Below are 24,579 nucleotides of genomic sequence, written 5' to 3'. Positions count from 1 at the left end.
ATGACAGTATCATTTTGAAAGTTTATTTTTTCTTCATTTTAGCATATAGCCTAGGCATTTTAAACAAAAATGCAATTTTTTAATAATATATGTATGTCTATATCTATAAGAAAGTTATAATGCCAGTTTTTGCAAATAATGCCCGATATCGAAAACTGAAAGTCCAGTCCAGCAAACTGTTTATGGTTACCTAGGCCAACCTCCGAATTTTGAATACCTATGAAATGTCTATATAATATAGGCTATACTTTATTTATATGTAAAACAAATCAATTGTTTTATGGCCCCTCCTCAACCATTTTTTGGTTTTGACTTCCTGTGTCTTCCAGTAAGAAACCCCCAAACCTGATGGTTACATCAGACCGTCCTGCACTTGAACAGCAAAGGACGAATTTACAACGCAAGAAGTTGTGATTTGGTTTGGATTTGTTGTAACCAAGTTGCTTTCCACTCACAAAGATTTGTGATGTAGGCTACACCCACCAGCAGGAACGGCAAGAATACACGAGCTAAAATACTCACCGTTTTATTGTTCTCCATGAACGAAGATTTGGAGAAACCCTTTCCAGTCGTTCTCTTCAACGTTTACTCGCGTGTAAATACACTTTTTCTTCTAGTTAACGAGCCCAACGAAACAACACCGGTGTGTTGTTGCGATATACAGTTAAGTTTTTGTTTGAATTGACATGTTGAAAGAGTTATTTCGGTAAACTCCGCACTACACACTAGCAAGAACGACTTTACGACGAAGCTTGTGGAATGTCACGTGACCACTTTACTTATAGTGAAGTCCTCGTGCTCACATGTCAATTTCATCACACTCCGGTAGACTCGGTCATCATTTTCTAAATCAGTTCCCGAAATTTCAGTTTCAGTTTCCAATTCTCGCGTTTTCCCGAGTGAACATCTGATAACAAGCGTATTTTGTTGGCTTTATATGGGAAAATAAGTATTCCTTGCTTTGCTTAGCTGAAATAAAAAAAAAGAGGCGTAAGACTGAGACTTCAACAGAGGGTGTAAATTCGGGACAGCACAGCTACGAGCGTCAAAACCGAAGGATGGAGATCTGGCTGTGCCCCAAACACAGACTCCCCTGCTGCAAGCTCCGGTAGTGTCTTGGGCAAAATGCATTGTATTCACCGAGCACCTAACCAAATAACGCAGTCTCCGCAAGAGAGCGAAAACGCGGATCGCAGCGATTTGTTTACGCGTGTTTGACAGTAATTGGAGTTTAGCAAAGACCCACTGATGGAATAACGTAACGTGTTACCCTACGCAAGGAAACCATACAACGTCAGTTTTGTCGCTCGATTCCTTGTCTGAAAGAGTATAAGGAATGTTTGGAATACAGAAACGAAGGCTGTTTGGTGTTCTTTCATTACCGGTAATTGTGGCAGTGATGTGCTGTGCTCAAAGGTAAGAAGAGCTGGTGGAGACCATGGCGCGAGCGCATAGACCTCCTGGGCTCTAATATGATGGAATAACCTTCTTTATTGTTTCTTTACAGCGCCAATGAACCAGGAAACATGTCTTTTGTCAAAGAGACAGTAGACAAGCTTTTGAAAGGGTATGACATTCGTCTTCGACCAGACTTTGGAGGTATGATGTCGCTCACTTCATTAATTCTTACTTTTAATGTTACATAATTATTTAAAGATTGTTTTTAAATACTGATATAAAATAAATAAATGGTTTTGGTGAACTTGAGGATTAAGTTTTTCTTCTCATTTAAGGTGCACCAGTGGCAGTAGGCATGAGCATCGATGTGGCAAGCATAGACATGGTGTCGGAGGTCAACATGGTATGTCTGTTTCTATCTTTCATTATTTATCGAACCATTGATAAGTAGCATAAGCAGACTTTTGGACATGTCCTGTGAATTTGTAAGAGAGCTTTCCGTGGTGCTGTCCATGGTTCTGAATCCACATAGCTTAGTGTCTTCTGCCTGTGAGTGCTAGAGCTTTGCTCAATCTGTTTTAGTGCCAAGGTCTAGTAAGGGAAGTGTTTTTAATATGAAAATCCTGCCAGGACTTCATTGTCAACGATGTGGTGTTTTTTCATCATGTTAATGCTTTCTCAGTGCAGATCAGCACCATCAAATCACTTCCAATGTCAGATGATAGCTTTTATTGTGATTTGAATTAAAAAAAAAAACACTTGAAAAATATCCCACGTTTTAGGACTAGAAACTGTAATGGTGCTTTTTGAGTCAATAAAAGTTTGCATTATGTACTGAAGTGTTTATGATTCATGGATACATGGGTAACACAGTTCAAAAGTTTTATTTGGAGCATTAGTGGATTAAATATGAAGCGTATGTTTGTGTTGTATTCTATTTTTGGCTGTTTTGACTGTAGAACTCATACAGACTTGATATATAGACTTAATTATACGGTATAAAATGTCGAGTCAAAGGTTCTCAGTGGTACATGTCCACATCAGAGTATGAGACAGGGTTGTCTCTATGGAGACCATGTCCATTTCACAGTCATGAATATGCAGATAGGTTAGCCCTCTCACCTGGGCACTGAAAGGAGGATGCTGTCAGCTTAGAGTCCCACAAGGGGATGGACACATATGCCAAGGACACAGCTTGACTGTGACACAAGAAGTGATCATCAGTCACCTAGACTTGTGTTTATTCTTTTGTAAAGTTGATAGACACTGACAAGATGAAATTGTCCAGTATCTGTCCTCATCTACTGTACATAGCATGATATGTCAGACAATTGTCCCAGTGTGGATCAAAACTGTTTTGACATATTTGCAATTCAATTTCTTCAATATTGTGTTCTTTGTGAAAGTCGTTATGTCTGATCTCAACTTTGACTTTGATTTGCTCTGGCATTGTGTCACATCAGTGGATATGTATCCTAGAGATTTGATATGTCACTTTACCTTTAAGCCTGTCACTGATCTTACCTTTAAAGATGAAAGTTTGAACAAGGTGCACTAATCTTAGATTAACCCCAAAACACGTCTGTTGGAGCTCAGAGCAGTGAAAGTCACACAAACCCGTGCAATCACAAAAAAAAAAATCGTACTCTCTCTTACAACTTGAAAAATCAGCCCAGATATGGCATAGTTTTTCATTTTGAATATCTGTCCCTGAAATTTAGCAGGTTGTCCAGGTTAATGAGCTTTTAGCTTGTTAGTTACTTTTGATTTAGTTCTATCTGTAAGAAAACACTCCAAATTTGTTATTGCATCATTTTTCACTTGTCGTCATGTGAGATGTGCGCTGCTCTGATTGGAGCTGTCTGTAATGCTATGCTACTCAGCCCAACTCTTCTGCCCACATCTTTCCTTTCCTTTGCACTTCTCCCACTCACTGTAGAAATGCATTGATCAGTGCATTTTTGCAATATTAAGATCATTAATAATTAAACACGACCACACTTAGTCTTATCAGGTACAGTATGTGAATTATTCACTATAGACACACATTTAGCTTCAGTTCTCCCGTGGAGTAAAACTGACCCTGTCAGCATGAACTATTAACTCAATTTGTAGCCGAAATCAACAGTGCTGCAGACATTATCCCGGTTGATGAGGTTAGCCATGTGACTGAACTTAGAGCGCTTTGCACGGGAAGTCTAATGGTAAGGTAATCAAGCAGACGCTAACAGGATTTTCCAGCCTAAGAATGGTGTTTGCTCTTTACAGATTAGTTATTTCTGTATAATGGATTAGCTTTCTTTAGAGGTACAAATTAGGATTACTTGGCCCATATTGTTAATAGCAGTGATCCAGGCAGGGTGAGGACAAGGATGTGTGTGTATGTGTGTGGCGGGGGTTGGCTCAGCTCAGCAAAGCTCAACGCAGCCCAGCACAGTGGGGATATCAGGGAAACCTCTGTGCACAGTAGGGATTACAGAAGTCAGTGTGATTATTATTCTGTGAGACAGTTAAGCATCCAGGGAATGACAGGAATAGAGAGCAATATGAAACATTACCCGTACAGGCATGTCCGCACACACTCCGCCTGTGTATACATGACTGCTTATGCAGACCGTATGAAATAGTTCATCTCTCTTGAGATTATCTTTGAAGTGATATGATTGAGAGTGTGTTTGCTGGTGTGAGAAAGAAAAAAAGTCTTCTTAGTATTCATTCATATATGCATCAAAGTTGAATGACTACTTCCTCAAACTACTGTTTGCGAGAAGGAAAATGGATTATAGATACATACTGGCGAAATAATTGCGTCACACATAGAAGCGGTTGCTGTCCGTGGTGCTGAAATGTGTGATTTGAGAAGGATTTTGCATATGTTGAGATACTGACAAATGATGGGAACACACTACACGATTTTCAAAATCGTTGGATCACTGTTCTTCTCACACTACATGATAGTCTGGGGTTGCATTTAGTTGCTGTTGTGTGCTACCCTGGTAATCCAGAGTTCTCGCGAGAGCACAAGTTGAATTTGCTCAGCGAGTTACTCTGGTGTCGAATAATAATGCTCATTAAATATGCCCCTCGATCTGAGCTGCACCAATCACATCGGGTTATCTGATATAGGCGGGCCAGAGGCGAGCTAAACAGATGACGACAGTGCTGTGACGTCGAAGTCATTAGTAAACATTGCAAGATGGCTATGGATGAAGAATACCAGTTGTTTGAAACGGCTTTGGCCGCTACAGTGAACGAGTTAGACTTGGCTTTTTATCTAAAACAGGAACAGAAGACGCCGCTCGAATCGTTCCTTTGCAAGAAGGACGTTTTTGCTGTTTCGCCGACCGGATACGGTAAGAGTATAATCAGAGAATGTCTAATAAGGTTAGCTACGCTGGTAGCTGGGGTTTATTGTTGTGATTGGTCGTAGTGTTATCCAATTGCGTGCAGCGAGATTTTCAAATGCATGCTTGGTGCCGCCCCTCGAGCTGGCCGATTTTCATTAGTCGACGCCAGACCATTAATCTTTTAGATTTAGGTCTGGATTTCCAGGCTAGTTGTGTGCACACTACATGACAGATTGGCGACGGGGAGGGGTCACACATTACACAACATTTCAATAGGAAGAATCCCCGGCAAACTCTGTCTACAAACTATATCAATTTGTCGGTGCGCTGATTTGCAACGGGGAAAAAAAGAAGAGCTTGCAGAAGCCATGCTTGCTGATGTTCTGTTGCAGGTCTATGACTGCTCCGCCTGAATATTCTATTGCCCTGTATCTTATTCTCTCTTTGACTGTTGGTCTTCACAGATGTAATTCCAGGCAAAACACATTTCACACTGCAGGACAGTTGGTGCCAGGACCAGATATTTAGCATGCTGTGATTGGTGCATGCTAAATATCTCACGGGCATCGGCGACAAATCGGCGCTTCACTCAGATCGCGTCTTTGATAATGCACACCACGCGATTGTTACTCACGTGAACGAGCACCGATTTGCCTCAGATTTTGGCCATTTATCTACGCTTTCTGCAAAACTGTTGACGAGTGAAAATCAAGGATAAAATCGTGCAGTATCTACCCAGCATTAAAGAGGACCAATTATCCTTTTTTACATTTTACACATGAAAAAGTTACAAAGCAAAGTCCACTTCAAACGAGGTTATTCTCTACATCAGAATGTACATGTCACAATATTCCTCATTTAAATAATCCCTGCCCAAAGCATACACAAAACAAAGGAGGTGAGGCCTGGTTGAGTTGCATTAGTAGTGTGTTGTCACCATATCCAAGAGATGCTGTTTTTTCCACCCCGGATCTATCGCAGTTATGGTAAGAGACATGACATTTTCAAAACACACTCGAAGCGATTGACCAATCACAGTAAAACAGCATAATAGGTCCTCTTTAACAATTTGTTACAACTACAATCATTAACTTTATCTAACATAGCTCACAAAATTAGACATATCGGGACGGAAATAAGACATATTGTTTAGATTTACTACTTGTGAACTTTTTACAATATATATTGTTGGCAGCGCATTACTTTTATTTCCCAGTTGTTGTTGTAATTTTACTATGTACTAAGCTATGTTCTGTTATTCTGACATTTATTGTCAAGCACACACATACATATTTAATAGGACCTTACTCTGTTAATATGTCACATGAAACAGCTTTCATTTTGTGTTTGTTTAATTTCAGTAACAGGCTGAACCCTGGTGTGTTCAATACAGATTCTCCTGTAAGTGTCCTGGTGTGTTCAGTTCACTTGTAAGTGTGGCTGACAACACCAAAGGCTTTAGGAATTTCAATTTAGAATATCCTCGACCCCAGTCTGCCTTTAAAAGGTATTGTTCTTCAACATCCCAGCTTGAATAGCCCCTTTTTGTATCAAGGCTAGGGTTGCAAAATTCTGGGAATTTTCAAAGATGGAAACTTTCCATGGGAATTAATGGGAATTTAAGGGAATTAACAGGAATGTATGGGAATAAACGGGAATAAACTGGGAATTTTCAAAGTTGAGGGTTGGCTCTTCATAGGGAACTTAAATATAGTTGAGGAAAGTATAGATTAAGTAAATAAGTAGGCGTGGTTAACTCACGTGCAGCGTGCGCGAGACTGAGACACTGATATTTGTCAAAGAAACATGAAGAATGACCAAGAGGATCCACAAAAGGAATTAGCCTACGTTTTCAAAATTAATGTGATATTTTCGGGGGGGAAGGCGCAGAAGTCAACTACAGCAGTGCAGCACACTGAAAGTTTAGAGAGACGCACATGCTCGCAACGGGGCTTACTTGACAACAAGTTCATATATCAGTATTCTAACGAATAGAAATAACCTTAAATAATGTATCTATCCGTCTCTTATGTGTACAGTTACTTTCAGAGTGGACGCGCAAGCGGTTGCCGTGGTAATGAATATTTCCAAAATTCCCCAGCTTAACTTCCCATGGAAATTTACCGGAAACTTTCCGAAAATTTACCGGAAATTTTCCGCCCCTTTGCAACCCTAATCAAGGCAGAGCTTTTTCAAATGTTTAAAGGTGTTTGAATGTGGAATAGTTGCTCGTTGACTTATGCTGATTTGATGGGTTGTTTTTTATTCGCTTATGTTTTTGTGTCTGTGTCTGGACTGAAGATAACAAAGTATATAATTTTAAAATATTTTTTGGTTAGGGCTGGATACACCTCAGAAGTTTTCAATGATATTATAAGCAGTGATGCAATGAAAATACAGTACAGTACATGACAGTAAAGACATTTATTATTTGTGACCCTGGATCACAAAACCAGTCACAAGTCGCACGGGTATATTTGTGGCAATAGCCAACAATACATTTTATGGGTCAAAATTATCGATTTTTCTTTTATGCCAAAAATCCATGAAGATATTTTGTAAATTTCCTACCGTAAATATATAAAACATTTTTTTTGGTGCACAATCGCAAACATAAATGGACAACTTTAAAGGCGATTTTCACAATGTTTCAATTTTTTTATACCCTCAGATTACAGATTTTCAAATAGTTGTATCTCGGCCAAATATTGTCCTATCCTTACAAACCATACATCAATGGGAAGCTTATTTATTTATCTTTGATGTGATGTATAAATCTCAATTTCAAAAACAGGTGACTGGTTTTGTGGTCCAGGGTCACATTTTACAAAAGATTTATATCTCAAATAAATGCTGTTCCGTTTTTTTTCTTTCATTCAAAGGATTCTGAACAAATATATCAAGGTTTCACAAAAATATTCAGCAGCACAACACTGATAATAATTATGAATTAGAAATGTTGCTTAAGTGCCAAATCAGCTTAGTGGAATATGATTTCTGAAGGATCATGTGACACTGCTGAAAATTCAGCTTTGCCATCACAGGAATAAATTACATTTTAACATACAAAATAAAATAGAAAACAGACATTTTAATTTGTAATGGTATTTCACAAATTTACTTTTTTTTATCAAATAAATGTGGCCTTGGTGAGCATAAAAGACTTCTTTCAAAGACATTAAAATACTGACTCCAAACTGTTAGTGTATATAAGTATATACCCCTATTGGTCAACCATGAGCTGTTTCCAGAACAGTGTGTAGCCTACAAGTAAGGGCTAACAGGGCCATACTAACCAAATCTTGACCCCTCAGTGGAGTCAGGAGTCATGTCCATTTCACCAAAGTAAATGTTGCTCAACTGTTGACATTTAGACTGTTAAACGGCAGGTGTAACTGTATGTGATGTGTGTGATAGATTGTTGGAGGTAATATAGTGACAGAATTGCACAACTGCCTCATCCAGCCATGTTTAGTCCAACCTGTTAACTCTTGCCATTAGTCATTGAGTCACAGGAAAACATGTCCTGATTGACTGACATATCCACGGCTTTTCTTACGCCCCTGTTGACTGTGACAAGGCCTGATTGTGTGGCATAGTGTATAAATAGCCAGCTGCCATGGCAATGAGGCTCGCACTTGCAGAGTGTCAGGTGGGCAGGCGGTGTGTGCGCATGTGTGTGTGTTGAACGTTTAATTGTGGTACCTCATTAGCTAGACTGACATGCCAGAGACAGACATGAAACACATCAAGATTTTAGTTAGTACGTGTGTTAATGAAACCGAGAAGAACGAAGTCAATGGAGTGGATGTGTTTCGAGTGTCTTGCCGTCACGTTGTATGACAAAAGTAACAGTCCCAGAGGTTCAGTAGTGACATGGGTAGACATTACAGAAGAATTTGTGGATTCCCCACAGCATTGAAACGCATAGACTGAGACAGCGCAGCTACACTGAGATGCACTCCAGATTTTTACCCAAGAGGCTTTCCCATGGTTTCCTTTGAATATCTTCATTGGTTTTTTTTTTTGCTCATGCTCTAAAAGAATCACTCTTTACTGTGACAGGTTGTAGTATAATCATATCATACCCTGAAGTTTGTTCTTGAAAGTTACACCAATGTTTCTTGTTCAGTACAATTAAAGCTCTGAGACATTTCTGTTAATTCAACTGTGTTGGGTTATGGTCTAACAATACACAACTTTGTTCATGAAAGTTAAAGTAATGTTTAGGCTTCAAAACAAGCTCTAAATTACAGTGGGTAGTAACTAAACTGAGGACTTGTCGTTTGAGCTGTAAAGTTGTCTAAATCATTATTTTAGTGGTGGGACTACTGTTAGGTAGATAAGAAACTCTGGATATGTGGGTGACTTTAAGCATATGGCAGTTATGTCACGTCCCTTCACACAGTTGTAAAAGTTGAATGATTGCTCAGACGAGGTTGGTAAGCAATTCAGTCACAATAGTCACATCTTAACATGTATATGTCATGTAATGTAAAGTCTGGTTATATTTAATACAGTATTTTTAAGTTTATTCTGGTGCATTACCTTGTCCCATAGACATTCAATGGAAAACACAACACAAATCTTTATTTGTTTTGGACAATTATTTTAGAGCTTAACTTGTAATGAACCTGGATTGTTCTTTCTTTTACCTTTATGGTTCTACAGTTGCCATTTTGGAAAAAATCTGTAAAACATTCTGTAACTCAAATGTATTACATAAAATGCAGACACAGCTTCAGCTTGAAATATGATCCATGCGCTGTCTATTAAGGTCTACTTTTCAATGTTGTGCTCTTGATGTCAGTGCATGCAGCTGTATTCTGTCTTCAGACCGGAAGTGACAGGGCTGTTAAAGACTAAAAGCTCTCATGCTCTCCTGTCAGTGGGGTAAAGTCAGTGCCTTGAGTAAAAAAAAGATTTGCTTTATGTGCATTACATTTTACCAGTGTGTCTCTCTCTCTCTCTCTCTCTCTCTCTCTCTCTCTGTCTTCACTTCCAAAATCAGGGTAGTGGTAACGTCATTACTCACGCAAAGACATATTTTCACTCACAGAGTTGAGTCGCAGTGTAAGAATTATGGCATGAAATATCCCATTCAAAGCTGTCTGTCAGCAAGATTGCTTGGGAAAGGGAAAAAATTGTTGAAAATATTACACTCTTCCATAAAAATGAATTAAATACAATTTGCATCTAACGGACCGTGCTGCTTACACAGCCTCTCGAGGAGGGCCCAGCACAGGCGGCATTAAATTACCCTGTCAAAATGTGCTGTTAGCAAGCAGAATATTTCTCAGAAATCAAAAGCATTCAGACATAATCAATATACTGCTGCTGTTCTGTGTTCAATCAGGGGGTGAATCTCACAAAACCTGTCAAGAGTATGTCCCCGTCACATTTCACACAGAAATAAAATTATATATTTTTGTATTTATTTGTGTGTGTGTGTGTATGTGTGTGTGTATGTATGTATATATATATATATATATATATATATATATATATATATATATATATATATATATATATATGTATATGTGTGTGTGTGTGTGTGTGTGTGTACTGTATATATAATTTTTGGACGATTTAAAAAAAAAAAAAAGTTTTTTCCCTAATATTACGTTTAATATTTGCTGATTTCAGTAGAAAAACAAATGTATTTATGGTTACACTTTATTTTAAGGTGTCCTTGTTAAAGTGTAATTATGCATATACTGAGTAATATTAATTAACAACATGTACTTAGGGTTCAGTTAGGGTTAGTTGCATGTAATTATGCATAGTTTATAGTTATAACTAGAGTAACTATGTAACGTGTAACAATAACACGGCAAAATAATGTGTTACCGTATTTTTTTATTATTATTTTAAAGAACCCCACCAGGACAAATGACCAAAAAATAAAAATAGAAATAGAAATAATATATCTGTACTCACTATGAGAATCTGGGGGGGAATGTGTTTAATGTTCATGAAAATAATGTCCAAATGCAAAACATCTTCATTCCAAGACTTTATTTATTATGGAACATGTATCTTGTACATATTTTTACTTAGGGTTAAATGTGACCTACACATACTTTCATGAGATTGAAAGAGATCCTCAAATTGCTTATGGAGGCATTTAAAAGAATATCATAAATCTCTCTCTTTCTCTTTCTCCTTGAGGGGTAGTCTTTGCCTTTCTTGACAACATCTGAAGTCAGGGAACATTTCATAAGTGCTACTGACGCACAGGACTGACATTCTCATCCGTGCACAAACACGAATGAAACATATTCAGTGTGATAGTGCTGCATGGATACACAGCAGATGATCGCTCTGGCACAATGTGTGTGGCAAGTATAAGTGGTTGCCCTGGAAACCAATATCATCTTTAGTATGGATTTGAAGATGTTTGTGGTACTTACCCAGGTGAAGAGGGAGGTGGGGGTGGTTTTATGAAATTACAGTTTTTTTTTTTGTTGTTGTTGTTGTTTTTTAAAGCGTATTGCCTGAAAATGTAATTATATCTACAAAAAGCTCCATCATACCTGCTGCTCTCTGGTCAAGCTTTGTGTAGAAAACTCTCAGATGAATAAGTTGATCTGTGTGGCATATTTAAAAATAAAAAGATTTCAGAAGCACTACAATGATCCATTAAGATTAATGTTGGTGGTTTCCTTTAATTTAATGCAGCTGTAACCTGATGGCTGAGTTTGGTCAAAGAGCTTTCAAGGTGAAAGTAAGAGAAGGAAAGGCACAGAAAGTGAAGAATGCACCGGAAAGCCTCAGAAACGCACAAGGTATCGGCCCAGAGCTCAGCAAGCCTGTGTGGGCGTTCTGCAGAGAGGGAGCGTCGTCAAGGAGACTGGAATTATTAATATATTTAGTCTTTTGTTTGTGCTCGCCCCCTTTATTTTTAGCTTGATAGTCAGCTTTGTGGCCTGTAATTGTTCAATCAGGCGTAATATCAGTGTATAGAAGTGTTAACTCTGAACTTCACTAAGTGCCTATTATCTCCACCTTTAGGATAAATAGGTGTGCTCCGGGAACCATTTCCTTCCAGCGACTGGTATGTGTCATATGACCTGAAGGCAAATGGAGCATGTTGCGGTCTAAGTGCCCTCTAAAAACAGTTTGCGTGGACCGCAAGGTGACATCCAGGGGTTCTCCGCTTCAATTATAGATGGAGTTAAGCGGACATTCCACTGTTTAAATGACGCCAAAATGTCCTGTTGGATACTTTGGAGCTCCTGTTGAAAGTCTCATTGACACACTGCAAAGCTCCTGGGCTTATCCCTGCCGAGCACTAGCAGGCAATGGAGAGGGCAAGCAGCAAGATCACGCTGTGACATCAGCCTCTTTGAACACCATGTTAACTACAGCCTGTTGAGTTGCAGAGCTCTGGGGATGAGTGCCTCTCTCCTCTCTCTGGAATTCATCCGCTGTTACCAGGAAGTTTTCTTTTTCCTGTGCGCTTTACACACGGTTGTCTTTCTTCAATGCTGTTGTTTGCATGGGAGGAAGCACGTTGATGTCAGGAGGAAAATCAATATCATATGAAAGAAAACTGGCTCTACGACTGACCTGAACCTTGGGCTGCCAGATGTAATTTCTGAGCAGAGGATGCAAGAGTCCAACGCTTCTGGAGTCAAAAGTAGTTTAAGCCATTAGGAATTTTTCTTAAAGGGATAGTTCACCCAAAAATAAAAATTCTGCCACCATTTGCTCACCCTCACTCGTTCCAAACCTGTAAGACTTTTGTTCATCTGTGGAACGCAAATGAAGATCTTTTTAATGAAATCTGAGCTATTTCTGTCCCTCCTTTGACATCTACAATCCATATGAATTGAGTGGTATAGTCCAAAATTTCTGAAGAGACACGATTGATTTATATGCTGAACAGATTGAGTTTAGGCTTTTATTAAGGCACATGAGAAGAGAAGGTTTCAGCTTTCACAAGAGGTTTGTTCTCCCACGTCAAGCAGGTTCGGTTGAGCTTTGATCAATGTTTATATGTGAATAAAAACCTAAATTCAATGTTCGTCACATAAAGTGATCGTGTCTCTTCAGAAAATTTGGACTAAACTGCTCAATTCATATGGATTAGTTTTACGATCTCTTTATGAGTTTTTTAAGCGTAAAAGTAGTAGTTGTGTAGCTGTAAATGGAGGGACAGAAAAGTCTCAGATTTCATCAAAAAGCTCAAAAAAAAAATTCTGTCATCATTTACTCACCATCATTTTACTTTCCAATCCTTGTTCTTTGGAACACAAAAGTAGATATTATGAAAAATTTCTCAGTGGTGTCCATACAGTGAAAGTCAATGGTCCAATGTTGCATAATGTATATATTTAAAGGGATAGTTCGGCCAAAAATTATATTTAACCCATGATTTACTCACCCTCAAGCCGTTCGAGATGCATATGTCAATCTTTTTTCAGACGAACACATTTTCAGTTATTTTAGAAAATGTCTTAGATCTTTCAGTGGTTATAATGTGAAGCTATGTGGTCCACCTCCTTCAAGTCCCAAAATGTGCATGCATCCTTCACAAAAGTAATCCATCCGGCTCCAGGGGGATAAACGAAACGTAGGACGTAGCGTAGGAAACGTCGTGTCGTAGAACGAACGCGACAGCGCAGCCAGAGAGCAGAGCAAAACAAAACTCTACGTTCGTTCTACGTCACAACGCTTCCTACGCTACGTCCTACGTCATACGCCGGCATCCATCTCCCGTGAACGCGCGTCGACCGTTGCCGGAAGCCAGTTATTTTCATTTATAAAGTTTTAAATATGTATATTTTTACGACAAAACCACACGGATTACCCTCAGAAGGCCTACGTTTATCCCCCTGGAGCCGGATGGATTACTTTTGTGAAGGATGCATGCACTTTTTTGGGACTTGAAGGAGGTGGACCCCATAGCTTCACATTATAACCACTGAAAGATCTAAGACATTTTCTAAAATAACTGAAAATGTGTTCGTCTGAAAAAAGATTGACATATGCATCTCGAACGGCTTGAGTGTGAGTAAATCATGGGTTTAATATCATTTTTGGCCGAACTATCTCTTTAACTCCACATTGGTATATGTAACTACACTGATTTAGGCCTAACAACTCATTAGTCATTCATGAATCAGACTACATTGGCTGCACTGTATGCTTTGACTATTCACTAACAAGAACCAGTTCATAAGAGTCATTCATTCTCTTTGACCTGCACAATATAAACAATGTCTTGAGTGTACCTGTAAAGTCATTCATTTTGTTAAGTACCAATCAGAAATGGAAGGATAGGAGAAAGTTCATCTTTAAATGCGACAATTGTTTGCTTATTTGTACACATAATAATCTTTTAAACTTTTCTATTTATTACATCTAGCAAGTTAAATACCCACACTACGGATCAGTGAAGTTTTCACGCTGACTCTGCACAGAGGAATCTCTCCTATTGCTGTTTTTCTGGTATTCCCAGCAGACGTGGTGGTGGTAGGTTGACGTAAATGCTTTCTGACTGGCATGCTGAATGCTTGTCTTTGTGTGAGAGCACACACTCCTCACCCAGCTGATGACACTATCACCTCAGCCTCCCAGAGGGTCTCATTTATTGACAGGATTTTTTTTTTTTTTCCTTTTCTATGATTGATCCTGCTCTTCACAAACTTTTTTCATTGTGTTTTCAAATACAATGTAGGGCATAAATATGGCGAAAAGTGTAGTTTCTATGTCATAAGTCACTCCAGATTGTATACATTGTTAATAATAATAATAATAATTTATAATAATAATATTAGTATTATATTATAAATATATATAATTTATAGTTTTGTAAATATTAAGTGTAAATAATATTATTGTATTTATACTTAAGTTAACTTATTAGTATTAATATTTATAATAAATGTGATTATTTTATAATAAAATAAAAATACATTTTCCAGCCTTGTAACTGTAATCTGAATCTAGCAGGGGTAAATCTACGTCTCAGTTCTTTTGTGAGTACCCTTGTGTTTGATATCAGCCCCTACATTACTAGATTGTCAGTTTCAGATTTGAAATAATGTCTCTCTGTTTGTTTCTCTTGCGTTTCATCTGTTATTTTTATCTGTGGGACAGGGGAAGTAGTGTATATGTCAGAATGTGGTGTCACTTTATCATGAGGGAATCCCTCTCAGTGGAGAACAACAACAATGATTTACTGTGGAGTCATAGCCTGAGATGTAGCAAGCAGCATCTTAAGATGCCTTTATTTTTAGCTGTTTTCTTCTTGCAGCTTGAATCTACTACTATAAAATTTTGCCTAGTAATGAATGATTGATGCCTTATGTTTTGTGTGACCACTGCAGCACAGTTCCCCAGATATCTAAAGTATCAAATCGCTCAGCTGGCACGACAGCATCTGTTTACTCCATTATTAAACATACATGAAAATGACACTGGTTTTACAATTTTCAGTGCACTTCTTGCTTGTCTGGATCATGTTTGACTAATGGACTGTGTGTGATACAGTACATGATTATAATCATTCATAACTAAACATTATGTTTGTGTAATTTGTGATGGTAGTGTCTCTGAGCAGATGCTATTGTATGGAAAATAGTTAAGAAAACATTACCAGACACAAATGGCCCTACACACAGGTATTTGAGATATGAGTATCCTCTGCTTCATCTCCGGCTAGACAATTTACTAAGTACATTTGTTTACTGTTGAGAAAACTGTGCAGAAAACATAACAGAAAGTGAACAGAGGTGAAGCTACCAAATACTTAATTAGCAAATATATTCTGGCTAGCTGCACAAACTATTTGGCAAAATTTTGCTTATATAACAAATAGTTTTTTATATATATATATTTGCAGTCACACTACCTTTCAAAAGTTTCGGGTCAGTATGATATTTATTTTATTTTTTTTATTTTTTTAAGAAAGTCATTCATGCCCAAGGTGTCATTTATTTGATCAAAATTACTGTAAAAAAAAAAAAAAAAATTATATGTCCTTTATTCTTGTGATGGCAAAGCTGAATTTTCAGCATCATTACTCCAGTCTTCAGTGTCACATGATCCTTCAGAAATCAATCTAATATGCTGATTTGGAGCTCAAGATTTATTTTTATTTCCCGTTGGGAATTTTTTAAAACTTTTGCTGATTAATATTTTTGTGGTAAACATGGTAAACGTGATTCCAATTTAATGCATCCTTGCTGAATAAGAGTATGACACCAAAATATTTGAATGGTGTATATGAACTTTTTTTAATGAAATTAAAACTAATGAACTATAGTTTGTTGCTTCTAACGTATATTACTTTTCAACCCAAAATGAAAATTCTGTCTTAATTTTACTTTACACACCCTATTGCTGTCCAGGCCTATATGACTCTTGCTTCTGCAGAACACGCACACACACACATAATTTTGATTCACATTTTTGAACATTGACTCTCATTGCACGAACAAAAGAAAACAAAAAGAAAATCTTACTTTTGAATTTCAAAAGAAGAAAGAAAGTCATACAGGTTCAAATGATATGAAGGTGAGTAAATGATGACGGAATTTTCATTTTCAGCGAACTATCCCTTTAAATCTTCACTGTGTTGCTACTACCCAACATTGACTGGGTTAAGAACTTTGAAGCATTCTTAATACTAATTAGCATTAGTATTACTTTTGGTAATGTAGGGTATAATTTATTGTGTAAATGATTTGTATCCATCAGTGTCATTTAGGGGATTAATTAAAACAAAAGCCTTACAGAAAGGCATGAAGGGAGAAAGGAGGAGAATAAGAAGCAGGAAGAAGGATAGGGCTGGAAAGAATGGAAGACGGAGAGAGAGAGGGAATCACAGACATTAGTAATCATAAAGAAGGTGTCCCTGTCATGTCGTCCCCCTCATCTCGTTAGCTAATGAACTCGGCTTACACGCTCCCTTGCACAGCCTCTGCTCAGCTGGCACAGTCTGAAGGCAGCCCCAGGGACCATAGCCCGGTTCTAACATATGTTTCTAAGTGAATTACTTCTTATTACATCAACAGGTTGTGCACATTGCGGTGGACAGCATGTCAGGTCTTCATTTTACCCATGAGTACCTAATAGCAGACACACAAAGTACACACATACACACATCCGCGCTTCCTACTGGATTTCAGAGGTTCAAATTTGACCCAGGGGACAAATAAGATCCATACATTTTGTGATTTCAGCACTTTTAAAATTCATTGAGTTTCAGAGGCGGCCCAAATAAGGCCTATCATGCCAAAGCTTTAGTTTGATTGAATTTCTATACTGTGAATGGCTGAGGTCATATAGTATAGCTCTACGAGCTGATGTCGAGTGGACTATTGAGACTATATGGCAATGGTAATGTAAATCCGTAGCCCGCGCAGCACACACCAGACTGCCTCGCAGAGATGCGTCTTCGTGACAGACAGACTTGAAAGATGGAAGCCGAAGGCAGCTTGTTTTCAATCCAACTTTGACGCTTCTATAAATATTACTCAGACAACCGAAAATCTATTTGCTGAAGGCCACAGCCTTTAGATTTCTGTTTCTGACCTTGACACTTTTGACTCTTCAGAGTGTGTGAGCTCTGTTCCAAAATCTAGGGTGAATTCCGAACGGCATTTTTGCGTCCTTTAGGGACACTACGAGAAGGGTCATTCCAGAACAAAAGTGAGCGGCTGAATGCTTTCTCAAAAGGCCTTTTTACTAGACTGTTAGCTAAGGGTACATACGATGTTCACTTTGAAGAAGTAATTTTGTCATTTATGATCACATGGTCCTAAATATATCACGTGTATCCTCACAATTTATTGTGAAAATGTAGGTAATTATTTTTATTTTTATTTTCTTTTTTGTGGTTACCTAGTGCCACATGAAGAGATTTCACAAATGGGAATGAATTGAAGACACAAAGAGGCAATATTTGACATAATATATTGTTTTATATATTTTGAGCACCTATCTATCTTCTTAGCATATTGCTTTAGGTTTGTTAACACAATTGTTTATTACACTGAATTTTTTGTTGTTGTTCTGTTCTTTCTATACAAATTGCAATGTAAATGTTATGGCTGATTTGACTAAATGCTGTGGGTGCTTTTTTTTTAATAATAATTTTGTTTGATAAAACGAACTGCTAATGTTTCTCTTTGACTTTTCTACAGGACTACACATTGACCATGTATTTCCAGCAGTATTGGAGGGACAAGCGGCTAGCATATTCTGGAATCCCTCTAAATCTTACTCTAGACAACCGGGTAGCTGACCAACTCTGGGTTCCTGACACGTATTTCCTAAATGACAAGAAGTCTTTCGTCCACGGTGTCACGGTGAAGAACCGCATGATCCGCTTGCACCCAGATGGCACAGTTCTTTATGGATTAAGGTGAGAACTAACTGATCACATAACCAGGACCTCAAACAGGATGTCATGTCATCTCTTGGAATATCTAAAGTCCAGGTTTTTCCTAATATCATTCAGTCATCATTAGAACACATTAGAACAAACTAATTATTCAGTCAATAATTCAAGAAGGTCTATCTTGATTCTATGTTGTACTTCAAAATTTACCACAATAAATACAATAAAACGTGATAAATTCTAGTCTAGTCTATTCTTTTAACAGTCTTTTTAATTTATGTGGCGGTTTTAGATCATGTTTGACTTTCTCCATAGCGTTTTAAAGTGGAAAATTCTCAATAGAATTATAATGGGTTGCACATTTTATCATTAGCTGTAATGTATATACACACAATATATGGTGATTCTCACGCCACTCATGCAAAATTATATAATTGGGCTTCAGTCATGTTGTGCAGATAATTGGTCCATTTAAGTTGTACGGGAGCAAATGAAAATTAGCAAAATTGTTATTTTAGTATTGTTTGCTTGTCTTGGCTGTAAATTTCCTTCTTTTTTTTTTATTGTCAGGATTTGATCACTACATATAGTGTCAAATATACATACAACCATCTTAAATTACAATAAAATGCTTAAAAAGTACTTTTTATTTTTGGTAAACATACAATTCATTTAACTATATTTTAATATATTAATTAACTTCTTTTTTTTATCCAAAATGGTCATTCAAAATGTTTTTCACATACTACTTTTCACATAATTTGTTTGTATTTGATGTTTGAACTAATGAGGGAAGAGTATGACAGTATGTAGCTTCAGCGAACAAACAGATCATGAGAGCGTGCCCTTTTTTGGCCAGTGCACTCGTCAACTAAATTGCTTAAGTGCTAATGTGTGCCTTTATCTTGTTAAATCCCTTCAGTGTTATCAGAGTCTGATGAGCTGCATTGCTCTTTCCCCTGCGGAAGAGCAGGGGTATGCCTTCATCCTCTGTACCAGCTGGAGTGCACTATGAGCCAGTTACCGTAGCCTAATTTAGCTTTTCGTTTTGTTCCAAATGAGATCCTGTGGACTAATGCAGCCATATGCTAATGAATGGTTCTTGCTTATAAAGTTTATTGAACCATTTCCGTCCTTTTGTGATTTATCTCCTTGTGCTCAAATGTAACATCAGCAATCCATTGAACATCATTTTACAGTTCATCTAGGAAGTTCCCTGGCTATATAATGCACATTTTGTAGTTTGACGAAGCGATAGTGTGGATGGAGGGCTTTTATTTGTTTGCCTGAGCTGGGCGCCATTAAAGAAAGAAGAGCTTGCATATTTATGGGAAGGCATTTGAGTGTGCTCTCATTAAAACGACTCTGTAGATGGAATGAAGACACTGAGTTTCCTCTTTAATTTACCTCCTCCAGGAAGGAAGGACCTCTGAAACATAGTAACAACCCAATCTAAAGCAATGTTATATGCTCATATGTCAAAGTACTTATTTGTGGTGATCCTTAAATTTAAATCGAGGGAGAGTATGCAATACAGAGACAAAAAAAAAAAAGTGGAATGACTGCTTTATTATGTTGTTGGAATATGTTACTGGAGGGATAAAAATGAGTAAACAATTCCATTTAATGCATGGTAGAGTTATTTTAACTCTCAAACAATCTGTCCAGATTGTGTGAGCTAAAAAGTTCTGTTGTCCATTAACAATAGTGTAGCGATGCATAAAACACAGTTTAAGGTGCAGTTACAACACTTTAGCACAGTTTTGCAGACAAAAAAGGTCCACTGTCTCTTGTCAATAGTGTATCGATGAATAAACCAAACCAAGCTTTCTGTTAGTGAAGCGAAATCTGCCTGGGGAAATCTTACACCCACATCCAAAATGCCCAGTCGCATGAATTCCTGTTGAAATAACTGAATGACTGATGATTTCGCCTTTTATATAAAAAATGTATAAAAGAATTGAAACCTCCCTGCCATAGAGGACCTTGGTGAGACCCTGCATTTATCCAGATAAGATTCGAAGGATTCAACATGATATTCCTCTTATGATATGCTTATTTCAATTGTTACCAGGAAGTTAAATCGATACCTGGACTGTATTGTTACCTGGATGAGAAACCAAACCTCACTTAAAATGTTCATGGATATTGATTCACAAAGAACATTTATCATCACATTTTAGTCTAAGCTCACACTTGTAGCAAAGTGACATGATGTATGGGATATTTTATTAGATTAAATATGGGCTTTCCTTGAGCTTGCTTGGCAACTTGAAGTACCACTAATCAGTAGCCACTTTAATGGGACAAAAAACGCATTTTCATATATTCAAGTCTGCACTATTTGTTCATGTCCACTGATGCATATGCATGCTCTGTTCTATATTTGGTTCAAAAGCCTTTTGAAGGGCAGGAGGAGCCATATTTTAATTTGTTCCATCTTGCTCGTCCTGTTTACAAAGATATACACAAAAGTTTTGCAGTGTTGTTGAGCAAGTGTGGTACATGCTATATAATACTGTAGAAGAGCTGTGAGCACCTGAATGTATAGAATTGTGGCTTCGATTTTCCTGTAACCTTTGTGTGTGTGTGTGTGTGTGTGTGTGTGTGTGTGTGTGTGTGTGTGTGTGTGTGTGTGTGTGTGTGTTTCTAGAATCACCACCACTGCCGCTTGCATGATGGATCTGAGAAGGTATCCATTAGATGAACAGAACTGCACTCTGGAGATAGAGAGTTGTAAGTGTTCTCTCTTTTCACTCATTTACACACACCCTGCTGCAAAGACGAGCATACATTACCATGCTGTTTCTAGCTGGTTTATACTAGTCATTGCTAGTTTGGTGCTTTTCTCACTGGCAAGCAAGCATAGTCATAAATAAAAATAAAATAAAATTGACAGTATTACCGAATATAATATTGTATATTTCTGCTGTAGTGCCTAAAATTATAATAATAAATGTTTACCCTTTTACAATTGAACTTCTTTTCAGGTTTTGAATAGAAAATATTGTCTGATCATCTAGTTATTCAGTTTAGTAATAACCAAACTTTCAGTTTAGAAACCAAACTTTAAGTGTACGCAGTGCTTCATGTACGCTAATAAAACCACCGAGCTCATTATGGTTTACAAACACAGCAATGCTGGTATGAAATGGAACGGTCTGTGTCACAGTGGGAAGTCTGACCCCTAACAGCTCCCTACACAAAACAGATACTCATATTCATGATTATGCTAACAATGCACTTGTGCTGCTTTTTTCAGCATATGTTACACATACCAATTATGGAAAAGAAACCCGCAAAAGGCCGCATTTCCAGGGACCGCATCCTTATAATTGTAAATAGTTTTTTTGAAAAGAACAAGCATTGTTTATTCAACATTATTTGGACAGAGTTGCTGTGATTAGTGAGATGAAGGAAAGGGACCAACATTCAGTTAAAGAGTGATGTATAAAAATATAACATAACATAACAACATAATGTAATATATTAAGCGCAGTAAATCTCTCACCAGAACATGATATGTGATCTGATATTTACTTTGGTCCAGTAATTTATATTTTACTCCTCGACAAATTTGATTTATGTTTTTCCTGTAGATGGATACACAACAGATGACATCGAGTTTTACTGGAAGGGAGGAGAAAACGCAGTTACTGGTGTGGCACGTATCGAGCTCCCACAGTTCTCCATCGTGGACTACAAACTTGTGTCTAGAAATGTTGTCTTTTCCACAGGTAAAGTAGCAAAACAGGTTGAAATTATAAACAGTAAGACTAAAACCCCTTTGTATAAAAGCATTTCCATTTAAAAAGCATTTTTTGCACCAGAGCTTTTTTCATCGTCTTTTTAGTTGACTATTATTTGTCCGCTTGCATGACCCTATATTTACATCCTTGAAGACATGACCCCTTAAGATGCAGATAAACTGCACCTTTATATGAATACAAGTTGATTACCTTGTGCTTAAAATATTACAAAAAATGTCTAGAACATAACCTGAATACAAAAAGTGAACTCCTGTGCATCCTGGCATCCATGCATTTTATTGTGCTGCAAAATGTGGCTTTGAGTCTACCACTTATTTTTATTATTTGTGCAAGGCAGGTTTGTTTGCATCAGGATAGTCAGTAAAGGGATACCCGAATCATTTGTTATAGTTCTTGCTACTTAGTCAATAAAAATATAATTTATTAAATACTGAAATAGTGAAATGTGTTGTTTTAAGAGTGTAATTTGCAAGTCATGTAATTACGCAAGTGAGAAAGTATATAGCTTAGATCTGAGATATGGGAGATTTCTAAATCTAAGGAAGTTTTCTACCAAACGTCTGAAGTCTATCTGTATAAACATGCCATTAGTCTAGAATAGCAGTGTTCGGAAAAATAAATTAAACTAATTAAACAAGTTCATTTACAGCACAGAAAAATGATGAACACTACATATCATATATATATATATATATATATATATATATATATATATATATATATATATATATATATATATTTTTTAAGTTTTCTCTGGTTGTCCTGTTTTCTGCCCGCACCCTCATGAGATTGATATTCCCATGTACCGCTTATTTGAAAAGCTGCCTAATTGGGGCCCTGCATCAAATATATTTATTCCTCATGATAGAACAGACCAGTAATAATGAAGGAGCAATTACCACTCTATTTCCTCAAGCTTCTAAAGAAAAGAGCAGAGATGGAAGGGGGGAGAAAGTGAGAGATGGAGTCAGAGAGGGAAAAACAGCCACTTTATACAAACCATCACATATTCATGAGGTAGAAGACCCATTGCATAAATTATTCTCTTCTAAAACTTAGGCATTTATAGAGGCAGCGTTGCAATGATTATTCCCCACCCTGAATTAATTATACATAGAAAGAGACTGGCTATCCTCTGCACATAGTGAAAAGGATTATGGGAATCATGAAGTTGCGATTGAAGAGGATGTGACTATATTGCTGATGCCATGATGAGCTTTTTCTAGGAGGGAAAAAAACACTTTGGGTCAAAATTGTGTATAGTAGAGGCTAACTGACCCAGGCTACCCAGCCAAACCTTGACCTTAAAGGGATAGTTCACCAAAAAAAGAAAATTCTGTCAATAAATTACTCACTCTCATGTCATTCCAAACCCATAAGACTTACGTGCATCTACAAAACACTGTCTTTTTGTTTTCGTGTCTTTTTAGAAGACTTGGATTAAAATCCTTGATTCATATGGATTTATTTTACGATACATTTTTGGAGCGGCAGAGTTTTGGGTGAATAGAAATCTTTCATATTTCATTAAAAATATCTTTATTTGTGTTCCGAAGATGAACAGAAGTCTTACGGGTTTGGAACAACATGAGAGTGAGTAATTTTTGAGTGAACTAACCCTTTAACATATCCATCTTAACACAGTAACAATAATTACACAGTAATGAACCAACAGTGTGAGTTTAGGGGCGGGACTATCTGTTTCTCTGACCAATAGAAGATGAGAGGAATGTTGATGTTTGTACATATCTTATGTACAAACAAAACCTTTCCACACAGATCACACAAGTAATTAGTCTGAAGTGTGTAGGTAGTTCATAACGTAGGTTACTTATTTTTATTTTTATAGACTGTAATGTGAGTACAGGTTGCGTAATGTGCATCTGTAGGTTGTGTTATATGTGTGTAGGATGTGTGATTTATTCATAGGTTGTGTGCATGTTTGGGTGTGTGTATGTGTATCTAGGATGAATGCTTGTTACCGGTATTTGCATTTTTTTCACCTCCATAAATAACTACGCAGAGATACATAGTTCAGATCACTCTTGCTTAATTTTGCATCATGTCAGTATTATAAGGCAACGTTTCACCATGACATGTAGATGCCAACACCTTCTGTTCTTTGGACTGATGACGGAGTTGAACAGCTGAACTCTACATTGAACATGGATTCGAATTGTCAGTAGTGTAGTGAAGTATTAAAGCACAGCTCACACAGAAGTTACTTTTAAACCAAGCAGCAGTCTGTGTCAATAGTGTGGATTTTTATTGAAATTACTGGATTTTGTCCTCGAAAATTCATCAAACAACTGTAAATGTGACTGCACCTGAAGTAAATATCTTGACAAGCAAATTTTCCTGGCCTGACTTGGGTCAAAAATGCCAGTGAATATTACAAAAATACTCCAGAAATTCTAAATATGAGGGCAAAGTTGCCTTTGTATGAAGTTTTTATTTTCTATTTGTTGATTTAAATTTTTATCTGTAAGCGTAAAATATAGTTTGTGTTTATATATTGATATGAAATTATTTGAAGTATGAATCGAATTGAATATGAACGTGTTTGACAGATGATATAAGTAGTTAGAATAAATATGCCCTTATAAAAACAAAATCAATTCCATGGGGTGAATATTGTAGATAGCTTCAGAACTAATAGACTTGGACTACAAGCCATAATAGTTTTGATTTCATAAGGGGCTTTAACATT

The 24,579-nt window shown here is 37.2% G+C and overlaps 2 protein-coding genes across 6 annotated transcripts in view; one reads left to right on the top strand and one right to left on the bottom strand.

The window, feature by feature from the left end:
• Positions 1 to 584, bottom strand: part of gabra5 (gamma-aminobutyric acid type A receptor subunit alpha5) — a 38,448-nt gene extending 37,864 nt beyond the window's left edge. Inside the window, exon 1 of the mRNA XM_079882814.1 lies at positions 523 to 584. The gene's annotated coding sequence lies outside the window, so the exon portion shown is untranslated. The remainder of the gene's footprint in view (positions 1 to 522) is intronic.
• gabrb3 (gamma-aminobutyric acid type A receptor subunit beta3) overlaps positions 1 to 24,579 on the top strand; it is a gene marked incomplete at its 5' end in the record, with an annotated part of 64,980 nt that overhangs the window by 25,893 nt on the left and 14,508 nt on the right. For 3 of the 5 annotated variants that reach the window (XM_079882804.1, XM_079882807.1, XM_079882805.1), the window contains 5 exons: positions 1,508 to 1,599; positions 1,734 to 1,801; positions 17,903 to 18,123; positions 20,753 to 20,835; positions 21,699 to 21,836. In XM_079882804.1, coding sequence (XP_079738930.1) covers positions 1,508 to 1,599; positions 1,734 to 1,801; positions 17,903 to 18,123; positions 20,753 to 20,835; positions 21,699 to 21,836 — 602 coding nt within the window. Of the gene's footprint in view, positions 1 to 1,336; positions 1,417 to 1,507; positions 1,600 to 1,733; positions 1,802 to 17,902; positions 18,124 to 20,752; positions 20,836 to 21,698; positions 21,837 to 24,579 lie in introns of those variants that run through there. The other 2 variants (XM_079882806.1, XM_079882808.1) reach the window with 1 other exon arrangement.

This window comes from Squalius cephalus, assembly GCF_949319135.1.
Source record: "Squalius cephalus genome assembly, chromosome: 10".
In the NCBI taxonomy this organism is placed as follows: Eukaryota; Metazoa; Chordata; class Actinopteri; order Cypriniformes; family Leuciscidae; genus Squalius; species Squalius cephalus.
Note: the sequence above shows the minus strand (reverse complement) of the source record. Positions and strands in the feature narration are given on the sequence as shown.